The sequence below is a fragment of the Meles meles genome, chromosome 13 (genome assembly GCF_922984935.1).
Source record: "Meles meles chromosome 13, mMelMel3.1 paternal haplotype, whole genome shotgun sequence".
Taxonomy (NCBI): domain Eukaryota; kingdom Metazoa; phylum Chordata; class Mammalia; order Carnivora; family Mustelidae; genus Meles; species Meles meles.
The window spans coordinates 29774034-29798490 of record NC_060078.1 but is presented as its reverse complement, the minus strand read 5'-3'; the positions used below and the strand labels follow the sequence as shown (position 1 = coordinate 29798490).

The following is a 24457-nucleotide window of genomic DNA, read 5'->3' as shown; positions in this document are numbered from 1 at the left end:
AATCACTACAGGGTTCAAATTTAGCTTTCGTGTATTTCAAATACTGAGTAAATTTCTTGTAAGGACTGCCTAAGAATCATTAGTCTGATTAGTTTTCTCAGGTCTTTGAACACAATGATTAAAAACTTCAATAATTAGTTCCTGGCTGTTCTCTTTCAATGACTCCTAAGGCACAAAATATGTATCAGTTATAAACTGCTCCATATATCAGCTACTCCCATATCTATTTGTTTTTTTATAGGCAATCAGTATTATACAATGATTTCGTATTTTAAAATTCCAAAAGGTTTACAAATTCTTCAATGGCCAAGACTGGGATTTCATTTATAGGGACATTCTTTGTATCACAGAGCAGAAAAGCACCAGGCATTGAAAAAGAAACAAACCCACTCCGGTTCTTGAATGGGGTGGTAATTACAGACACTTTTTATAGCTATTTGTTAAGCTGCACATATGTTTTACATTCTGTCTATACATATCATATCTCACAATAAAACACATTTTTTAAACAAAATGCTTATAGGTTGAAATTCTTTTAAATATAGGAAGAATAAACTCTAACAGAATATTGAAGGAATTCAATCTTATGATACGCACAATAAATAATTTAGGAGACATTTTGCCAAGAGAAATCAGCAAATCTTCCACTTGAGAAAGTTTCCAAATTATGAGTTAAAAATTTCCCAATTAACTGAGCAAAATCAGTAAGGGTGCAACAGAGAAACAGGTATAGAATTCAGTCCATTTTCGCCAGAATACGAATGGGGCAAAAATGCCACAAAAAAAAGATAACCCAAAATTGGATATGGTCACGACAATTAATGGAGGTAAACAAAGAATTCACGTGCATGCGCGCACACACACACACACACACACACATTCAGGCACATGTGCACACACTTACCGAGACAGTTGCAGGTTGGCAATTCAGAATCTTTCGTGGTGGACACCAGGTTTTTTGTAGGATTTGTAAAGAAGTTCATGGCATAATCATTAAAACTTTTCTGTGCACTGTCTACTGGGGAAAATTCTGATGCTCCAACACTAGATGAACAGACGTCCTCTTCGCTCTTCGTCGAAACCACTGTAATCCCACCTGAACATACTACATTGACATTCCGGAGAATTTGTGCTGGGTCTGGTAAGGGGGTTTCATGGGAGATACCAGGCAATGTTGGTAGTTTCTGATGCATGAGTTGGTCTTGAACATCCCCCTGGATCTGTGTTTGGTCATCACCAGCCATTACGTTAGCACACTGGTTAGCAGGAGAGGAGGGCTGGAGTAAAGGGTGAGCTTTCTGATTGACATTCACTGTTGGCTGTACCTGAGAATTAGAAACTTTTTCTGTAAACGCCTGCCCACTGGATTCTGTTTTTAACTGGCATAATGGGAGAGAATCCAACGGTTCAACCTTCATGTTTCTTTCCTGTGCTAATTCGGGATAATAACGCTCAAATTTTATCTGAGTGAGTGGAGGAAATAATTTTTTGTGTTCTAACGCTGAACTCCTTCGAGTCAGTGGTTTCCATACTTTGGTTAGGGGAGGAATTTTCCCCAACAGAATGGGAAAATCATGTGGACCAAATTGACCGAATCTTTGAAACTTAGATGCTATCCAAATGTCATGTAACTTACTATATTCATATGACAACTGTTCCTGTTTTTTCTGGTCATTTTCTTGACAACTTATGACTACGGGCTTCTTTTTCCGCCGATCTCTTGATGGGGTAGCTCTTGTCTTTTTCTGTGTTGTGTTCTTTTGCTTTGTCAATGATGAGCTATGGTTATTTTGTACACTGCAAGGTTGTTTCTGTTGTATTGTGACCTTCTCCTGACTACACTTTTGCTGTACATTATATGCAACAAGGCTTGTTGGTGTACTTTCAACCTTTTTGTCTTCTTGTTTTATGTAATTGAATTTAATTATTGACGCAAGTTGTGTTAACTGTGTTGCAACGTCCTCCTCTATTTTGCTGTGTATTGTATTCAGACACGATGGATCGTCTTTTAGGTCTATCTTTTTACTGCTGGCCAGTGACTGGTTACAATGCCCCAATTTATCACCTGTTGGTGGCAACTGATGCAAATTCTTAGAACTATCAAGAGTAAGTCTACCTTGAGCAACATTTTTACTGGTGTCAATTTTAGATGAATTTGAATTTGGTATGAAATGAGGGACTGAATTTGTGACTTTTGAATATTCTTGGGATTCTGAAGGTGTCTGGTTAGCAGCTGAGCTGTTGTGTGACTTGGAAATATTTTGGCCATTGAATACCACCGTGTTGCATGAACTCTGCTTTTCCAAAGATGGATAGTGATGAAGGCTTTCTGGCACCCCTTGTAAGGTTGGGTCTTGGAGGTCTTTTCGTACAGAATAGAGGATAGCTTTACAGCTATTAAGCAAACTCGCTGTTCTGTGTTCTGTTTCTTCATCCTTCTCTGACTTTGATGGTGAGGAATTTTCTGATGGGGCTTCTGACAGTTGGGTGAGAGCTTCTATGGCCACAACTTGCTCCAGCGTTAGTCTCCTATCTTTCATTAGGGATAGAAGACTTGGTTGAACTGGAGAGCCATCTTTTGGTTCTTTACTTGGTATATTTTCTAGAGATTTGGGTTGATCACTTTCATTGTGTATACTAGTATGAGTATTTAAGTTGAAAGTTGTAGGATCTGGAAAAGACTTGCAGTTAAAGCCAGATTTCTGGAAGACTGAAACATTACTTCTTCCTTTGAGATGATCACAGCTCGCGCTAGTGGCAATAGAACTCATGGCATTATGGTTGGCAGTGTCCTTCAGGAATTTACAGGAGTTGTTTTCAAATGCTTTGCCAAATTCTTCAATATTGAATTTTTTAAAAGACACATTTGTTTCGGTCGGTAAATAGTGTACATTTTTAATGCCATTTCTTACGGTTTGTGCAAACAATTTCTGAGGCTCAATTAAATCAGTAAGTAGGACTTTTTTCCTGTCATCTTCAGAATTTTTTAATTTTTCAGCTTCTGTCACAATTGCCTTAAATTCACCTTTGACATGATCGGTTAAATGTGATTTCTTGTTTTGCGTCCACTTCTCCACTTCAATACCTGTCATACTTTCTTCATTTTTAGTCACATTTTCGAGGGGAGGTGGGTTTAATTCCAATCTCTGTTCCCCCCCATAGCTCCTCCTGTATTCCATGGATTCTGACTTGGGGCCATTTACTAGTTTGTTGACAAAATCTGCCTAAAAAATAAACACAGAAATATCTCATATTATCTATGCAAATATTGGAGTAAGAGCCACAGGAACCTTTTGATTTAACACGAACAAAATGTAAAGCCCCTGAAAAAAGGGGCGCCTGGGTGGCTCAGTGGGTTAAAGCCTCTGCCTTCAGCTCAGGTCATGATCCCAGGGTTCTGGGATCGAGCCCCACATTGGGCTCTCTGCTCAGCAGGGAGCCTGCTTCCTTCTCTCTCTCTCTGCCTGCCTCTCTGCCTACTTGTAATTTCTGTCTGTCAAATAAATAAATAAAATCTAAAAAAAAAAAAAAGCCCCTGAAAAAAAATATTAATTTTTCTTTTTATGTTTTCAATAAAATACCAAAGGGGTGTGTAGGGAAAAAGAAAAAAATTGAAGTAAAATTTCATTAACTCATATCTGTAAAGATTTTGGTAGACTCATTTGTTTTTCAAAATAACGTGTGTGTTTTAGGTTTTTTTTTTTAAGAGAAAGAGAGTGAGGAAGTGTTGGGTGGTGGCGGGGGGGTGGTGGTGGTTAACGGGGTTGTAAGGGGCAGAAGGAGAGAATTTTAAGCAGGCTCCTTGCTCAGGGCAGAGCCCAATGCAGGTCCAACCTCATGACCTTGAGATCATAACCTAAACTGAAATCAAGAGTATGGACGCTTAACTGACTAAGTCACCCAGGTGCCCCTCCAAATAAATCTTTAATATTTTTACATTGATACCATTTGATGGCCAATTATGCAAACTGTATTGAAATACAAGCTACACACAGGAAGGTGAATAAATCCCAAGTATATAACTTACTGAATTTTCACAAATGAACCCCGAAGTGCCCAGATTCCAGCCAAGAAACTCCCATCTAGTCATCATTCCACTGCCAAAGGGTAACCAATTATTTTGACATCTATCACAGATTTCTATTGCTTATTTCCAAACTTGACATAACTGACTTCCTTTCATTCAAATTATATTTCTGATTCATACATGCCTCAGTCCATTGATTCTTACTACTTTTTAAAAAAGATTTTATTCATTTATTTGACAGGCAGAGATCACAAGCAGGCAGAGAGGCAGGCAGAGAGAGAGGTGGAAGCAGGCTTCCCGCTGAGCAGAGAGCCCGATGTGGGGCTCAATCCCAGCACTCTGGGATCATGACCTGAGCCGAAGGCAGAGGCCTTAACCCACTGAGCCACCCAGGTGCCCCTGATTTTTACTACTGTATGGTAAATTCACTTAGTGAAAATACTTCAATATATTTACTGACTGTACTGTATATGGACATTGGAGTTATTTTTGGTTTATACCACTATAAATGCTACTGTAATCTTTTGGTGAACATATAGTACATACACATTGGGTGGAGTGGAAGTGCTGAGTTATGAAGTGTGTGTGTACATTAACTTCAGCTTTAGCAGACAGGCCAAAGAATTTTCTGAAGTGGTGATCAACATGCACTCTCAACAGTAATTATGATCGCTCTCACTGTTGCACATTCTTACTATTGGTTAGTTTTTTCTGTCTTTTTACTTAAGCCATTGTGTTTAGTGGAATGATATCATCCCTTAAAAAATTTTTTTTAGATGAAATGCCTACAAAATCAGATTAATCAGTTTACCTTTTAAAACTGTACAATTAAGGGTGGTTTTTAAACATCTTTATAATGTTATGCAATAATCATCTCTATCTAATTCCAGAACATTTTCATCACCCCTAAAAGAAATCTTGTACCCATTAAGCAATCACTCTCTATTCCCCCTACTAATCCTTATTTTTAAAACCCAACAGCTCATCTAAAATTACAACATAGGAATTGAGACAATAGGGGGCATTTCCAACTGCTGTCGAGAGCGAATGTAAAGTTAACCTCCACCTCCTAATCTCTAGTGTGGCTCTGGACATTCTATTCAATGCCTCAGGGAGAGAAAAATATAAGATCAGGAGACTTCCTATTGAATGAAGGTGTTATACCTGGTCCAGTACTGACTGAAAAACTAAACCAAAGTTCATAATAGCCATAAAATATGTAGCATTACCCAATTGTATAATTAAACACTTAAACAATCTTTTCATCACATTAAAAAATTTTAGTAGAAATAAACTATATTTAACTTTTTTTTAAAGATTTTATTTATTTGACAGACAGAGATCACAAGTAGGCAGAGAGGCAGGCAGAGAGAGAGGAGCAAGCAGGCTCCCTGCTGAGCAGAGAGCCCTATGCAAGGCTTGATCCCAGGACCCTCAGATCATGAGCTGAGCTGAAGTCAGAGGCTTAACCCAATGAGCCACCCAGGTGCCCCTGTATTTAACTTCTTGATCAAGGTACACAGGTTACACAGTATATGTTCAGCTTATCAAATTTCATCAAAATATACAATTAGCACACATACATATTCTGTATGTATATTACATTTCAATAATAACTTTAAGAAAAAGTAGAAAGCAGAAAAAAAAGTCCCAAGCAACAGTAAGAAATGAGAAGCCAGAAAGGAAAAAAGTATTTTCACTACATATAATATGAACAATTACTTTAAAAAGATTTATTTATTTGACAGAGAGCAAAAGAGGGAACACAAGCAGGGTGAGTGGAAGAGGTAGCAGACTTCCTGCTGAGATCCAGGACCCTGAAGGCAGGTGCTTAATGACTGAGCCACCCAGGTGCCCCTATATGAACAATTTTTAAAGCATCATAATACAGTTCTTTGCAAACTGCTGATCAAAACGTACAAGTTCCAATACCAATTTAGTGCCTTGTAACAAGAGCTTTTTCTTAGTGGCATAGTACAGAAAACTATAAATGTATTACATTTAGTAAAAATAACTATTACAGTGTGATTCCTTTTTTTTTTTTAAATTTTGTATTTATTTAAGTAATCTCTACACCCAATGTGGGGCTTGACCTCACAACCCCGAGATAGAGTTGGACACTCTTCCGGCTGAGCCAGCAAGGCTACCCTACAATGTAAATCCTTTATATAATGTGTTTGCATGTGTCTGTGCATTGAATCAGGATGCAAAATGTATTTATTTCTTCATATATATAGTTGTAAAAAAGGCAGGAGAAATATACCATTAAAAAAATAAAAAGTCAAAAGATACTCTGGGAAGATATTTCTACTACATGAAAATAGTTACTATTCTTAATGTAAAAGAGCTTCCACGATCAACAAGAAAAGGTAAATGACTCAATAGAAGAATGAGAAAAAGAGAGGAATATGTCCTTTGTTTAAGTGGAAATCCACAAGATCAAAAGTTGTTTGACTTTCCTAGAAGACAAGCAAATGAAAATAAATGCAACTTTTTAATCCACCCAAATGCCAAAACTAAAAATGCAGAAATGTAGGTAAGCAAATTATAATGCAATGACATTTATAATAGAGAAAGTATGAAATAAAGAAACTCATACTCATACTGTGAAATAATGTGCAGCCATTACTTGTATTTATCAGTCTAGTGATTACATGGCAAGAAATCCTAAATAAACAGGCTGAAAGCCGATAGGTAAAACGTTAATACCAGTTACCATGGGGAAACAGAAGTAAAGAGAAGTTGGTTTTTTTTTTTTAAGATTTTATTTTATATATTTAACAGAGAGATCACAAGTAGGCAGAGAGGCAGGCAGAGAGAGGAGGAAGCAGGCTCCCTGCCGAGCAGAGAGCCCAATGTGGGGCTCGATCCCAGAACTCTGAGACCATGATCTGAGCGGAAGGCAGAGGTTTTAACTCACTGAGCCACCCAAGTGCCCCAGTTTTGTTTGTTTTACTTGATGCTTTTAATTTTACGAATATGCATATCTAAGACACTGGGACTTCAACATACACATCACTCTAAAGAGAAGATCCTGAGTACCTATTAAGATTTATGCACTATATGGGTGCCTGGGTGGCTCAGTGGGTTAAAGCCTCTGCCTTTGGCTCCAGTCCAATGCTGGGATCAAGCCCGCATTGGGCTCTCTGCTCAGTGGGGAGCCTGCTTTCTCTCTCTGCCTGCCTCTCTGCCTATTTGTGTGCTCTCTCTCTGTCCAATAAATAAATAAAATCTTTAAAAAAAAAAAAAGATTTATGTACTATAAACATAGAACATTCTCATTAAATAATGAGCTTAATTAAAAACTGACCTTTATCATTCAGTTATATCTCATGTAACTTTTTTTTAGAGAGGGAGATGGCGAGGGAGCAGAGGGAACCCTCAGCAGGCTCCACAGCCAGCACAAGGCATGATGTGGGGCTCTATTTCACCACCCTGAGATCATGACCTGAGCTGAAGTGGGAGCCAGACGCTTAACTGACTGAAACACCGAGGCACCCCTTAGCTCATGACTACTTAAAATCACGCAGTTTGAAAACATGGGGTTTTAAAACATGTAGAGAACATGCTCTACACAATGCCAACTACTAAATGTAACCTTTAAGAAAACAACTTGACAGATGATATTTCATCAGGGGCTAGTAAGATTTTCTCTGTCCTCAGAAATCAACCAGAACTCTTACAAGCAGATACTATTAAATATAATTGTCCGTGTATGTGTGTATGTGCACTAAGAAAACAGTTACTCAGTTTCGCTAGCTCTTCATAGTGAAACTGAGTGGCCAGAACAAACATTTACTGTTACTCAGGAAAAACCAAAAATTCAAGTTCCTGCTGTGAAAAGTCAATCAGCAAAACAAATTCTATCTTACATGTAGTTTTCAATAAAGCTGGTTAAAAAAAAAAAAAAAAAAAAAAAGAGGGGCGCCTGGGTGGCTCAGTGGGTTAAGCCTCTGCCTTCGGCTCAGGTCATGATCCTAGAGTTCTGGGATTGAGCCCCGCATGGGGCTCTCTGCTCAACAGGGAGCATGCTTCCCACCCTCTCTCTGCCTACTTGTGATCTCCATCTGTCAAATAAATAAATAAAATATTAAAAAAAAAAAGCATGGATGAGTGAAAATGCAACTTGAAAAATATGCAACATTGCCATATGTTTAAAAAGGACATAAACCAATCTAATTTCTATTACTGGTTAATCTTTTTTTTTTTAAGACTTATTTTTTTTAAAGATTTTATTTATTCATTTGACAGAGAGAGGTCATAAAGAGGCAGAGAGACGGGCAGGGGGATGGGGGAAGCAGGCTCCCTGCTGAGCAGAGAGCCCCATGCAGAGCTGGATCACAGGACCCTGAGACCATGACCTGAGCTGAAGGCAAAGGCTTAACCCACTGAGCCACGCAGGCATCCCTTATTTACTTATTTGACAGAGAGAGGGAGAGCACAAGCAAAGGCAGGCAGAGAGAGGAGGAAGTAGGCTCCCTGCAGAGCAGGGAGCCCAATGCAGGGCTGGATCCCAGGACCCCGGGATCATGGCCTGAGCTGAAGGCAGACGCTTAACCAACTGAGCCTCCCAGGTGCCCCTATTACTGGTTAACCTTGAACGCTAAGATGGGGAAAGAGCAATTCTTCAGAGTTGTCTGGTCCAGGAGATGCCATGTAGCTTGAACTTTCGTGTCCTCCTTTTTTTAAGGGGACAGGTCGATTGTGATGGGGATTCAATGAGACCATATGACCAAAGCTGTTAGCACAGTAAGGATGAGGTATCACTATGAGAGAACACTAACAATTTCATTATAATAGTTACAATCCAAAGAATGTTACCTATATTATAATATACACTCCTTACTGCAATAACTCATTTGATCTTCACTTTAATCCCGAGGTGGGATTAAAGGTGCTCAATTAAAAAGTTGCTCAATTCTGGGACGCCTGGGTGGCTCAGTTGGTTAAGCAGCTGCCTTCGGCTCAGGTCATGATCCCAGCGTTCTGGGATCGAGTCCCACATGGGGCTCCGTGCTCGGCGGGGAACCTGCTTCTCTCTCTGTCTCTGCCTGCCTCTCTGTCTGCCTGTGCTCGCTCTCTCTCTCTCTCTCTGACAAATAAATAAATTAAAAAAAAATTATAATAAAAAAAAAAAAGTTGCTCAATTCTAAGAAAAGTGTAAATTAAAAATGGCACAGATAGCATTTTTCACTGATCAGAACAGCAAACATCAAAATGTTTGAACACAAGGCTAGGCCCTTGAGGAAGTTATGGGGATATATATTCTCATATAATGCTGGTGGAGTGCAAAATCTTATCACACCTCTGGAGAGCAATTTGGTAATAACTATCAAAATTACAAATTCAACCTCTCCTTTGCTACAGCATTTTCACTTCTGAGAATTTATCCAGAAGTTACACTTGCACTTAATGATATGTTTTGACAGCTTTGTATAGTTGAACAAATAACTGATAATACACAAATATCCACCTGTAGCACACTAATTCAATTATGGCATATCTACATATTACCTTGCAGCTATAAAATAGAAGGAAAAGAGATTCCATTCCAAATAGGAAGATATCCAGGATTTAAAAAAAAATAAAAAAGGATTTTTTAATTTTAATAAAAAGTATGGGGAACTAATATATATATTCCTATTTGCATAAAGAAACTCCGGAAGAAGGGGCACCTGGGTGGCTCAGTGGGTTAAAGCCTCTGCCTTCGGCTCAGGTCATGATCCCAGAGTCCTGGGATCGAGCCCCGCATCGGGCTCTCTGCTCAGCATCTGGCTCTCTGCTCAGCGGGGAGCCTGCTTCCTCCTCTCTCACTCCGCCTATCTCTCCGCCTACTGTGATCTCTGTCTGTCAAATAAATAAATAGAATCTTTAAAAAAGAAAAAAGAAACTCTGGAAGAATATAACAGAAACTGAATACAAATGATGGGGAGGAAGAAGTCCAAAACAATACAGAAGCTTGGGAACCATTAAACCCAGATCTGATTAAATACTGTTTTGATTTTTAAAATACACTTCCTTTAAATATAAACCAAAACTGAAGCAGTCTATGGGAAGATTTCTAGCATATAGTAAGTGAAAAAAGCTACGTTTGTATAGTACCAACTCACAAACATATCAGAGCATAAAGAAAGGGTGTGGAGTACATACACATTTGTTTACTCAGGAAGGCTACATTTGTACTACAGAAACTTTACTGGTAAATATTTAACAACCAGGCTGGGAACTGAGAGGGGAGGGAACCCTGTTTTGCCCTGCAGGCCGATTTTTGTGGTATAAATACATCTACCACAGTGGACTGTAAATTATCAGTGAGACACCTGTGCCAGCATTAGGAAGAGATGCAAGTAATTACTGACCTGGAAGAAGCTGACTCTTTCCTACCACTGAAGGTACAACCCCAAGGTACTTCGTCAAACAGACTCCATTAACTACATTACGAATGTGTTGTTTTTTTTTAAGATTTTATTTATTTATTTGACAGAGAGAGATCATCACGGTAGATAGGCAGGCAGAGAGAGAGAAAGGGAAGCAGGCTCCCTGCCGAGCAGAGAGCCCGATGCGGAACTCGATCCCAGGACCTGAGATCATGATCTGGGCTGAAGGCAGCGGCTTAACCCACTGAGCCACCCAGGCGCCCCTCGAATGTTTATTTTTTAATGAAGATTTCCTTGACATTTAATCTGCTTAGGTGTAGTGCATCCCCAAATATCCATTCTGAATCTCAAAATATTTGTTTAACATCTACCTCTAAAGAGGTGCCAAGTATCTGGGGCGCCTGGGTGGCTCAGTGGGTTAAGCCTCTGCCTTGGGCTCAGGTCATGATCTCAGGGTCCTGGCATCGGGCTCTCTGCTCAGCAGGGAGCCTGCTTACCCCACTCTCTCTGTATGCCTCTCTGCCTACTTGTGACTTCTCTCTCTGTCAAATAAGTAAGAATCTTTAAAAAAGAGAGAGGGGCACCTAGATGGTTCAGGGGTTAAGCCTCTGCCTTCAGCTCAGGTCATGATCTCAGGGCCCTGGGATCGAACCCCACATCGGGATCTCTGCTCAGCGGATCTCTGCCCAGCCTGCTTCCACCCCTCCTCTGTCTGTTGCTCTGCTTACTTGTGGTCTCTCTCTGTCAAATGAATAAATAGAATATTAAAAAGAGAGAGAGAGAGAGAGAGATTTTTTAAAAAGAAAGAGAGAGAGAGAGGTGTCAATTTTCTGAAGGAAGTATTTCACAAAAAGCTGGATGTTTTACTCTCTCAAGTGCCATATATACTCTGGGGACCTAAGCTCATGCCCACTAGTGTCTCTTCTCTTCCTCCTCTACCACCCCGAAAGTGCCCAAGTGTACTGTTTTAAGGACAGTAATTCAAATTCTCCCAGTTTCTGCATTGCACTCTATGCTAGTCACAAGACTGTACGTTGCTCTGGGCCCCTCTTACCCCTTCTAAACCAACAGGAATGTTGATCACCCTGGATCAGATCTGGGTTCAATAGCTGCCAAGCACCGTTTTCTCATTTCTCCACATTCCTATCCTAGCGCTACTAGCACCCACTCCTGAATGAATGAGCTCAAACTGCACTGAGCAGAGTGGTATTTTATTCTGAAATGACTATGCCCTTTGGACAGAATCTGTCGCCTCTCCCAAGACGCACATTCCATACATGCTGTATTTCCTGTATCTAGAAACAGCTGCTCAGATCACATGGAAAGTCTTTCAAAGCGTGTACAGAGACATGGTCCACAAGACTATGACCTTTACTGCAGGCAGATCAGTGTTTCTCAACCTGCCTTTGAGGGTTTTTGTGTTTTGTTTTGCTTTCTTTTTTCAGCCCCCACCCAGCAGTCTTTTAAAATGTTTTTTCCCTAATAGCCCTCCTCAGGAAATTTTAATTCCACAGATACAGGATGTATCTGCTTATGTACTGTGATCCCATCATAATATCTAAGATTTTTTTTTTTTTAAACCCTCTCTGAGCAACCAAGAACTGATCTTAATCCCCTTTGAGGAATTCAAAAAACTAACACATAGAAGGGGTGACTGGGTGGCTCAGTGGTTAAGCGTATGCTACTTCTTGATTTCGGCTCAGGTCATGATGGTGAGGTGGACAGAGCCCCACGAGAGCCCCACATTGGGCTCCGTGTTAAAAGAGTCAGCTTCTCTCTCTTGCCCCTCCGGCCCCCCCCCCCCAATAAATAAGCAAGCCTTAAGAAAAAAAAAAAAGAAGAAAGAAAGAAAAGAAAACTAAGTAGAAGACAAAGAGCAACCCACAGAGTATTTATACCTGATTAGAAGGGACACCCTCAGGTCCTATGTCCTCAACCAGAAAAATTAAGTGTTTGGACAAAAACTTCAGGAGAATCACTAGTGGCTCCATTAATGTTGACTTGAATATGATGCAATCATGCCTGATGCGGTATTTGTCCTCCCACATTCCCACAGAAGCATGGAGGTCAGACCCTGCTCTCACAACTACTTTCGAACAAACCAAATTGAAATCAAAAGAAAGATAAACCAGCCATTCACCAAAGCTAAAATAAACATTGAACACACACACACACACACACACACACACACACACAAATCCTTCTTCAAAGGGAACCTGCAAAACAGTTGCCTTATTTTCCTACAGCAGTATAATGGTCTAGCTCTTTTCCTTTTTGAGGCATAAAAAAGAGGACACCTACCCCACCACATTTTGTAGCCCTAGTATTTGAGCTTTGCCTCTGTTCTGTTTTCTCCACTTTGCCTACAGGCACCCTGTTAGATGTTTAAAGCTCACAGAAAGGCGGGAGGGTGAGGTCAAAGGGACCAAATCTGTCCTTATCCCCACTTGTCCTACCTTGGTGCCATAAAGCCTAAAGGCTCTTCCTTGCCTGGGCTGAACAGAAGCCATCCCAGAGACTCTGAAAGTTCCTTTCCCACGTTGATCCACCATATCCAGAGTCCTCTCCTATTCTAACTTTTTTACTCCTATCCCCAACAAAAACTCCACCCTCATTTGGTCACAGGGTCTCAGAATCCAAAGTAAATCCTTTACCTAGGGGGGAGGGGGGGGAGGGCAGAGAAGGGGAAGCGTTATATATTAGGGGGAGGGACAACTTCTATTTAATCCAAAAACATGTAAATTGTAGAATGGTTCTAAATGTATACAAAACTGACCTAGGAACCAACCTCTCTAGGCCCAGGTGTCCTCATTCCTGCCCTCTTCCTGAGGAGCTTTGAGCCAGTACAATTCGTTAAGAGTCAAGAGACAAAAAACCTTTTCAGACCCCAAATTCGCCTCAAGCTATCATCCTATCAAATTCCCTCCTCATTCAAGTATCTTAAATGGCTACCCAAGGTTCTAGGCGAGCCCTCAACTGCCAAATTCCATCATTCCTTAAACTGCTCTTTTGTAGACCTCCAAGGAGAGTCTCAACTGAAACTCTGAAATCTAGGTGTCCCTGGGAGCTCCACACTTCTGTGCCTCTGTCCCCAGGCTGTAGGTGTGTCCCCCTGAGCCTACAACTTAGAGGATTCCAAAGCCCAACGCAATGCCCGTTCCTTCTTCACCCTTTCTCGAACAGCCTTCCCTATGCTTAAAGTTCAAAACTCTTAGTGCCCAATGTATTAATATTAATATTTAGTCTTTTTGTGTACCTTGCTTCATATAGTTTTCAGAATTGGGGCTTTACTGGAATCAGACAAATTTTGGCCACTTTCCCTGCTCCATCACTTACCAACCGTGGGGCCGAGTGGTTGATCTACAAAGCCTCATTGAGCCTCAGCTTCCCTTAGATAAATCAGGATGAGTTAACAGCATTCACTGAACCAGTTTATTGTGAAGATTAAGTGAAATAAGGCATTTACACATATTGTTGAACCTTACTGTGTGTAGAAGTGAACTATTTAGGGGAAAAACACCTATTAGGTAGCTCCTTTTTTGTTGTATCTCCTTCAACATAGAGCAAAAACCTACTAACTCCAGTCACAAATCCACAACTAAGGAAAAAAAAAATATTTATCAGTAGCTATTACTCATGTATTGACCACTGACTCCTTGCCAGGCATCATCATTGACGTTTTATAGGAATTACCTCCTTTGCTTTTTCTACTTAGTATCAGTATCTCCATTCTTCTGATAAGATTTAGAAAGGTTGAGTAACCAGGCAAAGTAATTTCAATACTCTCAGAGTCAAAATCAAACCAGAGATCTCTCCCAAGACACTGTTCTTTAAGTAATAATTAACATTTATGATGTATTTCATTACTTACTAATATTTAGAACTGTTTACTGACCTAACATTACCGTCAATGCTTAAAACTTAAGAGAACAACTCAATTCCTATGGTTGTTTCTTTTCCTAGATTGTGTGAATTATTGTTTTAATGAAACCACTGGCCTACTTTCATTCACTCGTTTCTGAGTATAGCATTGCTATTCAAAATATTCTCACCTTTTGTGCAAATTTTGTATACGCACACTGGGTTCACACCAAGTTATGAAGCAGAGTTGGGTGAAATTAAAAATTCACTTTACATTCCAATTCTTCGGAATATGATCAGAGGTCATTGTCTATTTTCTCTTCAAATATTCCCTAGACTGTAACTCTCCTTACTTCCAGATAAATCTGATTTGCTTTACCTTTTTCCTAACTTTTTACTCAAAATTTTCAGGTTCAAAGCGAAGGCTCAATGAGAAAACATATTGGGCTGGGGTTTTTTGTTTGTTTGTTTGTTCAAATTTTAAGTACGCTCCATGCCACTCTACCAACTCAGTCAGCCAGGTGTCCCGAAAACTTACGGGTATTAAATAATACCGCAACATGAAGTACCACATTAATTCTTTAAAAAACAATTAAAAGAACACAAAAACTGCCGATTATCTAAATCAATCAGACTAAAATCAATCAGACTATTTGACAAAAGTAATTTATATGCACTCGTACTGTAAAGGTTCATGATAGAAGGCAGGCTCCAAATATGTGTTTTTTGGGTTTTTTTAAAAATTTATTTGACAGAGATCACAAGTAGGCAGAGAAGCAGGCAGAGAGGGAGGAGGAACCAGGCTCCCTGCTGAGCAGAGAGCCTGATGTGGGGCTCGATCCCAGGACCCTGGAAACATGACCGGAGCCCAAGGCAGAGGCTTTAACCCACTGAGCTGCCCAGGTGCCCTGTTTGTTTGTTTTTTTAAAGGTCATTTAAATGCTCCTCAAGATTTCAGGAAAAGTGGCCTTATGACAAATCCTGTTTTCCACTAGAATTTAGCCTCTATCAAGTCATTTTTGCCTGGAATGCTCCCTCAAGATGAAAGATATATTCAAGGACCTTGCCTCACCAACTCCGTCCAGAAGGCCATCAGATAACTAGTTAATTCATGATCCTTCAAGACACCAATGAAAATTTCAACTTTTAGTTCTTTCCAATATTGCTCATGTGGCCTTAGGTCTCCTTCCTCAATGTTTTCCTTAAAAGAAAAAAGGAAGTATCTATTTCTGTTTAGGTTTTCTAAGAACATAAGCTCCAAGAACACTGAGTATTTATTTAGCACTTAGCGGGTGATGCTATGCACAGGGGTATTTACACATTCCTAACAGAAAAATCAGAGAGAATTCTGGAGCCAAACTATCAAGATCTGTAAATCTTTCCCTTCTAGCAGCTTCCCCACAGGCTATAACAAACTTAAGGCTTTTCTATCTAAAGAAAACAAAACCCTTGAGAAATAGTTAGCTCTCTCCCTATCTCACAGCACAATTAAAAAAAAAAAAAGTCTTCAAATAATTGTTTGCAATCACTATCACGCACTCTTCAGCCCCGTGTAATCAGCATTCTGTGGCCACCACCTCAATGAAACTGCCCGACTCACCAATGTAGTCCTAACCGTCAAAATCAGTAGACTGCCAGAGTATCTTTTAATACTGTTGCTCACATCTTTAAGGTTCTCCCTTTAGGGGCGCCTGGGTGGCTCAGTGGGTTAAGCCTCTGCCTTTGGCTCAGGTCATGATCCCAGGGTCCTGGGATCGAGCCCCGCATACGGCTCTCTGCTCAGCAGGGAGCCTGCCCCCCCCCCCCCCCCCCCCCCGCCTACTTGTGACCGATCTCTCTCTGTCAAATAAATAAATAAATAAATAAATAAAATCCTAAAAAAAAAAAAAAGGTTCTCCCTTTAATTCTCCACATGTCATTTCGGTCTCCTTTGCTGGCTTTTCCTCACACTTAAAAATGACAGTGTTCCCCTCTTCCTTCTCCCCAGGCTCCCCATTTATCTAGATAGAGGCCTCCAGTGTACACCTATTTGCTGATGACTCACTCCCACAGCAAGACAAGATCTTTCCTCTAAACTTCATACTCAGTCATCCCCCAACTGGGCATCTTCATCAGGCAATTAAAACTCAATCACTTCTAAATGTTGAGTCATCTCTACCCCAACCCTGCTTTAACCCCCAAACTCACTTAATATAATAACTCATGAGTTTCCTCAGAAGCCTCCTCCATTCAACACCCCAATTCAGCCAGGGAATTTGGTGGTCTTACTAAAACCTCTTCCTTTCAACCTGAGTTCTTCATCTCTACTGCTTCTGCCTCAGTGTGTTCGTTCTACAAATATTTATAAGAGTACCCATAACATGCTGCAGGCATGATTAATGGGAGAGTTAACATGAGAGGTACCAGTCCTGGTGGATACTATAGTCTTTTTTTTTTTTTTTAATTGTATTAATTTATTTGAAAGAGAGAGAATTGGGGTGGGGGTGGGAAGCAACGGGGCAGAGAGAGAAGCAGACTCCCTGTGAGCCAACTCAAAGGACCCTGAGATCATGACCTGAGTCAAAGGCAGAGGCTTAACCTACTGAGCCACCCAGGTGACCCTGGATATTCCATTCTAGTGAATGTTAGGTAACAAGCATTTTCAGAACCTAACCTTTCACCTTAGTGCATTAACCTCAGAATTGGGATTGGTTTCCAGTCTTCAGGGTTCCCAAATCTTCATTTGCGGTAATTCTAAGGAAGCACTGTCCAATCGAGATACAATGTGGGCTACAGAAATAATTGTAAAGGTTTTAGGAGTTTTGTTTCGTAAAAGTAAAAAGAAACCGGTGAAACAAATTTTAGTATTTCTATTTAAGCCACCATATAAAAAATATAATTTCAACTTGTAATATAAAAATTAATGAAGGGATGCCCGAGTGGCTCGGTCAGTTGAGTGTCTGCCTTTGGGTTGGGTCAGGATTCCAGGGTCCTAGGATCAAGTCTCACATCAGGCTCCCTGCTCAGCGGGGAGTCTGCTTCTCCTGCCTCTGCTGTGGGATCTCTCTCTGTGTCAACTAAATAAACAAAATCTTAAAAAAACAGAAAAAGGAAAAAAAAATGAACAAAGATACTTTATTTTTGTATATTAAGTCCAAGAAATTCAGTGTATATTTTATACATACTTCAAATTAATTCATTGCTAAACTTTCAATGGTTAAAGTAAAATGTAGTGGTACTAAAACAAAGTTGTATTTAATTTAAAAAATTTCACTTTAATTAAGTTTTAAATTTTATATCAATTAAAATTAAATAAAATCACAAAGTCAGTTTCTTCAATATACCACCCAAATTTCAATGATCAGATATGCAGTTATTTACAGAGACCATTTTAAATGCAAATCTCATTGCTTTAGGCTGCATTCCACAAGCACCTGGCTAAACATCAACATCACCCTAGGGGTTTTTAGAAAAAGAAATGCTAAACTAGCCCCAGCAAGGTTTTCTTAGTCGGAAGGTAGAAACTCTATAAAGACTCAAAGAGCAGCAAGGTAAGGGAACCCAGAAAGCAGGAACCACAGGGCAAAACTCACATTTTCCAGTACTGCCAGCAAGGCCTCCAAAATCCCAGCCTTGGCCAAATTTTACAGAATGTGTCCTGCAACAGCGGTGTCCTCACACCAGCCCCACCCCAGCCTGGCTTCCCCTGAGGCTATGTTAAGCTGCCCAGTCCTTTCTTGAGTAGCAGTTTTAAGGTAGAAAGACCTTTCCTGATTCAACTCTCCCCATCAATTTTGCCCCCAAAACACCTAAAACTAGAAGAAAGATACCTGTAGAAATCAACTATTTTTAACACTCCTCCAGCTCCGCTCAGATAAAACTGAACACTCCTCCCTTTACTATCTAGGCACAGATCTTTATCGTATCAATTGATTGTGCCTACTTACTTGTTTGCACTGCAGTCATCCTGGACTTTAGACCCCAGAGGAGAGATCTTGGTGATTGTCCTCTAGGCTCACAAATGTGTTTTATTTTGGGAACAAATGGGAAAACCTATGATTGTATGGTAGAACTCTTAAAGACAATAACCTGCAATTTTCCAGTGGTTCATACACAGACAAAGAGTCAAATACCAAATTGCATTAATGGAAATAGTGGTGTTCATTGCATTATTCTCCTAACTTGTTTTCTGCTTAAAATGCTTATTTAAAAAGCCGGATGATTATCATAAGAATAAATGAGTACAGAAATGAATTTAGGGAAAAAAAAAAAAAAACAGCGTGGTTTAATCTGGAGAGATTTTCCAATTTAGTTTTATTGATTTGTAAATATTATTTTAGAATAAAGGAATAGTCCTTCCTTTCTAAATGTCAACTTTATTTTTTTTTAATTTTTTAAAGATTTTATTTATTTTTTAAAGCTATTACTTATTAGGGGCGCCTGGGGTGCTCAGTGGGTTGAGCCTCTCTGCCTTCAGCTCAGGTCATGATCTCAAGGTCCTGGGATCCAGCCCAGCATGGGGCTCTCTGCTCAGCAGGAAGCCTGCTTCCACCTCTCTCTGCCTGCCTCTCTGCCTACTTGTGATCTCTCTCTCTCTGTCAAATAAATAAATAAGATCTTTAAAAAAAAAAAAAAAAAGATATTACTTATTAGAGAGAGAAAGAGAAAAAGAGCACAAGCAGGGTGGAGGGGCAGAGTGTGAGTACAAAGCAAACTCCCTGCTCAGCAGGGAGCTGGACACAGGACGCAATCCCAGGACCCTGGGATCATGACCAGAGCCGAAAGCAGCCGCTTAACCGACTGAGCCACCCAGGCACCCTAAATGTCGACTTAAAAAAATACTTGTTTTCAGGATGCCTGGGTGGTGCAGTCAACTAAGTGTCTGCCTTCAGCTCCGGTCATGATCCCAGGGTCCTGGGATTGATTCCCACATAGCGCTCCCCCTGCTTATGCGGCTCCCCCTGCATACCCTGCTTATGCGCGCACTCTCTCTCTCTCAAATAAATAAAATCTTAAAACAAAGGAACACACAAAAAATACCAAACTTGTTTTAACAAGGTGGCACTTCCAGAACCAGATACCTCACGTGGCAGGATTGATTAGGAAAAAGGAAAAGTTAAGTTAGATAAACTTGCTCTAGTCTTTCCTTGCCTCCCGCGAAACAGTCTCCAGCACCTTCCATGACCAAACTGTTCCTTTCTCATCCACCATCACTCAGTCTGTATATAAAACCTTTCTCCTTCCCCAGAGCTCTGGTCTCTTCTACCTAACTCACCTTTTATTTTTTTTTATTTTTATTTTTTAAAGATTCATTTATTTGACAGATAGAGACCACAAGCAGGCAGAGAGGCAGGCAGAGAGAGAGAGAGAGAGAGAGGAGGAAGCAGGCTCCCCGCCAAGCAGAGAGCCCGATGCGGGGCTCGATCCCAGGACCCTGAGATCATGACCTGAGCTGAAGGCAGAGTCTTTAACCCGCTGAGCCACCCAGGCGCCCCCTAACTCACCTTTTAATGCATGACTCAGTCTTGGCAAGTCAAGAAGAGAAACCCAGACAAGCACTTAGAGGCAAAGCCATGAAGCTAAGAGGTATACTCACCAATACAAATTCCCATCATGAGTACACTCCTTTTTACCCCCTTTTATTTCCATAAAATAAGTACAATGATGGTAATTTTGCCTTACTGTTCTCCTTCTATGAGAAGTAACAATTTTAAAATAGTTCCAGGTTTAAATATTTCCTTAATAAGGAAAAGAATTTTTTAAAAAGTATACAGAAATGTTTATAGGAGACTTGTTTGAGCTGCACTGTAACAGCATATATTTCAAAAACAATACAGGACTTTATTCACAGGACTAGGTGAATAAAGTATGGTATGATATGTCTATAAATGGAATTCTCGGTAGCCAACAAAATACCATGTACTGAAATGGCCAAAGATGCCAACTGACGAGGAACATATGATACAGTCTTGTTTGTGTATGTGGGTACAGTAGAGGGAAGAAAGTTCAACCTAAGCACAGATTTAAAACATCTGAAGAGGGGCCCATCGGTGGCTAAGCCACTAGAGCTCGTAACTCTTGATCTCAGGGTTTTGAGTTCCAGCCCCATGTTGGGTGAAGAGGTTACTTAAAACTAAAATCTTTAAAAAATAAATTAAAAATAAAAAAATAAAATAAAACAGCTGAAGAGATAGACAACAAAGTCCTGTGGTTATTGCTGTGAAATAAAAGAGATGGGGAGGAATGGAGAAAACGGGAATTGTAATTTTTAGCACTTTGGTATTTTAACTTTTTTCAACTAGTATCTGTTCCTTTTATAATAAAGTGCTTTTTTTGTTTGTTTGTTTGTTTGTTTTTAATTATAAAGGCATGGGGCACCCGGGTGGCTCAATCAACTGAGCATCTGATCTTCATTTCTGCTCATGTCATGACCTCAGAGTTTTCTGGGTAAGAGCCTCACATCAGGCCTCTGTCCCTCACCTCTGCTCCTTCCTGCCACTCTCTCTCTCTCTAAGAAATAAAATAAATGAATAAATTATAAATAGAAAACTGAAATAAAATCGAGAAAACTATATATGCCAAATTCCAGTATTAAATTAATTTTCTACAAAAAACATATTTCACTTAATTAATAATAAATAAGATCAGGGTGTCTCGGTGGCTCAGTGGGTTGGAGCCTCTGCCTTCAGCTCAGGTCACGATCCCAGGGTCCTGGGATCGAGCCCCGCATCGGGCTCTCTGCTCGGCAGGGAGCCTGCTTCCTCCTCTCTCTCCGTCTGCTTCTCTGCCTACTTGTGATCTGTCAAATAGATGAACAAAATCTTTTAAAAAAATTAATAAATAAGATTAAGGACCTAAATAGATATTTTTTTCTAACAACTAAAATACAAATGGCCAAAAAGTACTGAAAAAGGTATTGATCATATTTTTGTTTTTAAATAGGCTCCATGACCAGTGTGAAGCTTGAACTCCTGAGCCCGAGGACCCTGAGATCAAGAGTCGATGCTCTACCAACTGGGCCAGCCAGGTGTCCCGGTGCCAATCATAATCAATCATCACATAAATGCAAATGAAAACCAAAAGGAGAGACCACCTCTATGAGGTAGCAGCATTATTCACAATAGCCAAGATAAGGCAACAACCTAGTGTGTCTGACAGATGAACGGGTCAAATATATGTGCATGTATGTATAATATGTGTGTGCGCACACACACACGCACACACACACACAGAGGTGTATTTATTCAGCCTCACAAAAGAAGGAAATCCTTTCATTGGAAACAACATGGATGAACATGGATGATCCGTATGAGTATCACGCTAAGTGAAATATGGCAGACACAGAACACCAAATACTGCATGGAAACATTTATATTTGGAATCTAATATCTTAACAAGTCAAACTCACAGAAACAGTACAAAAGTGACTGCCAGGGACTGAGGGGCTGGAAGAAATAGGGAGAAATTGGTAAGGGTACAAACATTCAGTTATAAGGTGAAAAAGGTCTGAGGATCTAATGTACAATATGCGGTGACTATAGCTGATAACACTGAATTGTATAATTAAATCTGCTAAAGGAGTAGACTTCAAATGTTCTCACTAAAAAGAAAAAAAAAGATAAATCTGTGAGGTAATGAATGTGTTACTATGATGGAGGGAATCCTACCAAAGTGTATATGTGTATCAAATCACCACACTACACACTTTAAATATCATACAAGTCTGTCAATTATACCTCATAAAGTGAAAAACAAACCCTCAATAACAATTTTTTTTAATTAAAAAGAAATGTAATCCAGGGATGCCTGGCTGGCTCAGTTGGTTAAACATCTGCATTAGGCTCAGGTCATGATTCCAGGGCTCTGGGATCGAGCCCCGAATCAGACTCCCTGCTCAGCGGGAAGCCTGCTTCTCCCTTTCCCACTCCCCCTGCTTGTGTTCCCTCTCTCGCTGTATCTCTCTCTACTAAATAAATAAGTAAAATATTTTTTAAAAAGTAATCCATTTAAAAATGTCAGATTGACAAAGAATAATTGATAATATCTAGATGTGATAAACTTATTGCTCTTGATCAATTTTTAAATTTATAGATGGCAATAACTATCAGAAATTTAAATTTAAAATAGAAGCATATTCTATTTTTGTTTATGTTTCTCTGGAATATTTTTGCCCACCCTTTTGAGTTTCAAATCTCTTTCCTTTAGGCATGTCCCTTGTGGACAATAAATCATTTAATTTATAGACTTTGTTTTGTTTACATAATCTGAGGCATTTCTTCTTCTTTTTTTTTTAAGATTTCATTTATTTATTTAACAGAGAGACACAACGAGAGAAGAAACACAAGCAGGGAAAGCCGGAGAGGGAGAAGCAGGCTTCCCTGCTGACCAGGGAGCCCAAGTGGGTCCATGTGAGTGTGCTGGGGTAAGTAAACTGTCCACTACAAATAAATTTACAGTTAATGAAAAAGATAATCTTACCTATGACTTGAACTTATGAGTTATGACTTGCATGCTCCTCTGATTAAGCCAGCCAGATGCCCCAAGAAAGAGACGCTTTTTAAAGAGTGTCTAGAATGTCATATGCTTAGGGGTGCCTGGGTGGCTCACTCGGTTAAGCGTTGGACTCTTGATTTTGGCTCAGGTCATGATCTCGGGGTTTTGAGACAGACCCCGTATTGGGTTCCTCACTCAGCCAGGAGTCTGCTTGAGATTCTTCCTCTCTCTCTTCCTCTGCCCCTCCCTGGTACACACCCGCACATGTTCTCTTGCTCGCTTTTTCAAATAAATAAATAAATCTTAAAAACATTAAAAAAGAATGTGATCTGCCCGGGCTCACATTATGTGGAATGGAACACCAGCATGTGTGTTATCATCATTTTTTATGTATTTCATAGCACAAACAAAATGGAGGAGAAAATGAAGGCATTACAAAAACTTCACGGAACTTAGAAGTCATTACTACATTACGGAAGAGAGCACTGCATGTCCCCCCACCCTCTGTGTATTTCTTTGACAGGTATCACAGGCAAATTCAAATCTGGGGCTATATTACCTTTTAATTCTTCATAAACATCTTAAACATCATGGAATATAAATCCAGTTAAGAAAACAGGCATAAAAACATAAATCAGAAAGGGACACGATTCTGAATTCCACAGTTCCCAAAAGACTGGTGTCATAAAATAGAAAAATGCCACGTTTTACTATCATACAACTGAGGATGGTTGTAAAGACTGACAGAGCTGAGTGTAGGGCTTTTAATAAAAATAAACAAAAATAACACCAGAAAAAAGTCTCCTAGTCTATGAACACTGAAGGCTTTTTGTTACCACTGAATTTTTCTCACCTTTTTTTTTTTTTAAGATTTTATTTATTTATTTGACAGAGATCACAAGTAGGCAGAGAGGCAGGCAGAGGAAGAGGAGGAAGCAGGCTCCCTGCTGAGCAGAAAGCCAGAGGTGGGGCTTGATTCCAGGACCCTGAGATCATGACCTAAGCGGAAGGCAGAGGCTTAACTCACTGAGCCACCCAGGCGCCCCTCTCACCTCTCTTTTATGAATTCCAAAGTTACAGTCTGACCCTAAAATGCCTCTCTTCTGTACCTGCCTGGAAAATTGCCAGGAAAACTTTTGTGGCCTGTTCTTAGAACCATTTGGATGCTTTAGGAACAACTGAGATGACAGCCTTGTAAGCTAAGAGGACTTTTGAGAACACAGGGCTCCAGGCATGAAGAAGCCTCGCCAGATGTTGTTACACATTTGGACATTAATAATGAGGCAACTCCTACCAGGCCTCTTAGTATTATATTTGCAAAACTGATTCAAACAAATGAGCTTGGGAAAAGCAATCAGTGGGACTAAAAGCTGGATTAAATATGGTAAACAGAGGATCCCTGCCAGGGGTGAGCAATACTTGGCTAGTAGAGATTAAAATAACATGTAAGACCTGCTCACTCTAACAACTAATTGAAAAACACAGGAAACAGTAAAGTTTGGGCCACTAGTAAATTTATGACCAATGCTACTAATTACTACAAGGAAAGAAAATTTTCAATTAACATTCTAAATGAACACCAAAATGTGGTAATCATTTTACAATACATATGTCTATCAAATAAGCATGTTGTAGGGGTGCCTGGGTGGCTCAGTGGGTTAAAGCCTCTGCCTTCCACTCAGGTCATGATCCCAGGGTTCTGGGATCGAGCCCTGCATTA

The 24457-nt window shown here is 39.9% G+C and overlaps 1 protein-coding gene across 1 annotated transcript in view; it reads right to left on the bottom strand.

Moving 5' to 3' along the window:
- Positions 1–24457, bottom strand: part of TET1 (tet methylcytosine dioxygenase 1) — a 132823-nt gene that overhangs the window by 55937 nt on the left and 52429 nt on the right. Inside the window, exon 3 of the mRNA XM_046027684.1 lies at positions 905–3224. Coding sequence (XP_045883640.1) covers positions 905–3224 — 2320 coding nt within the window. The remainder of the gene's footprint in view (positions 1–904; positions 3225–24457) is intronic.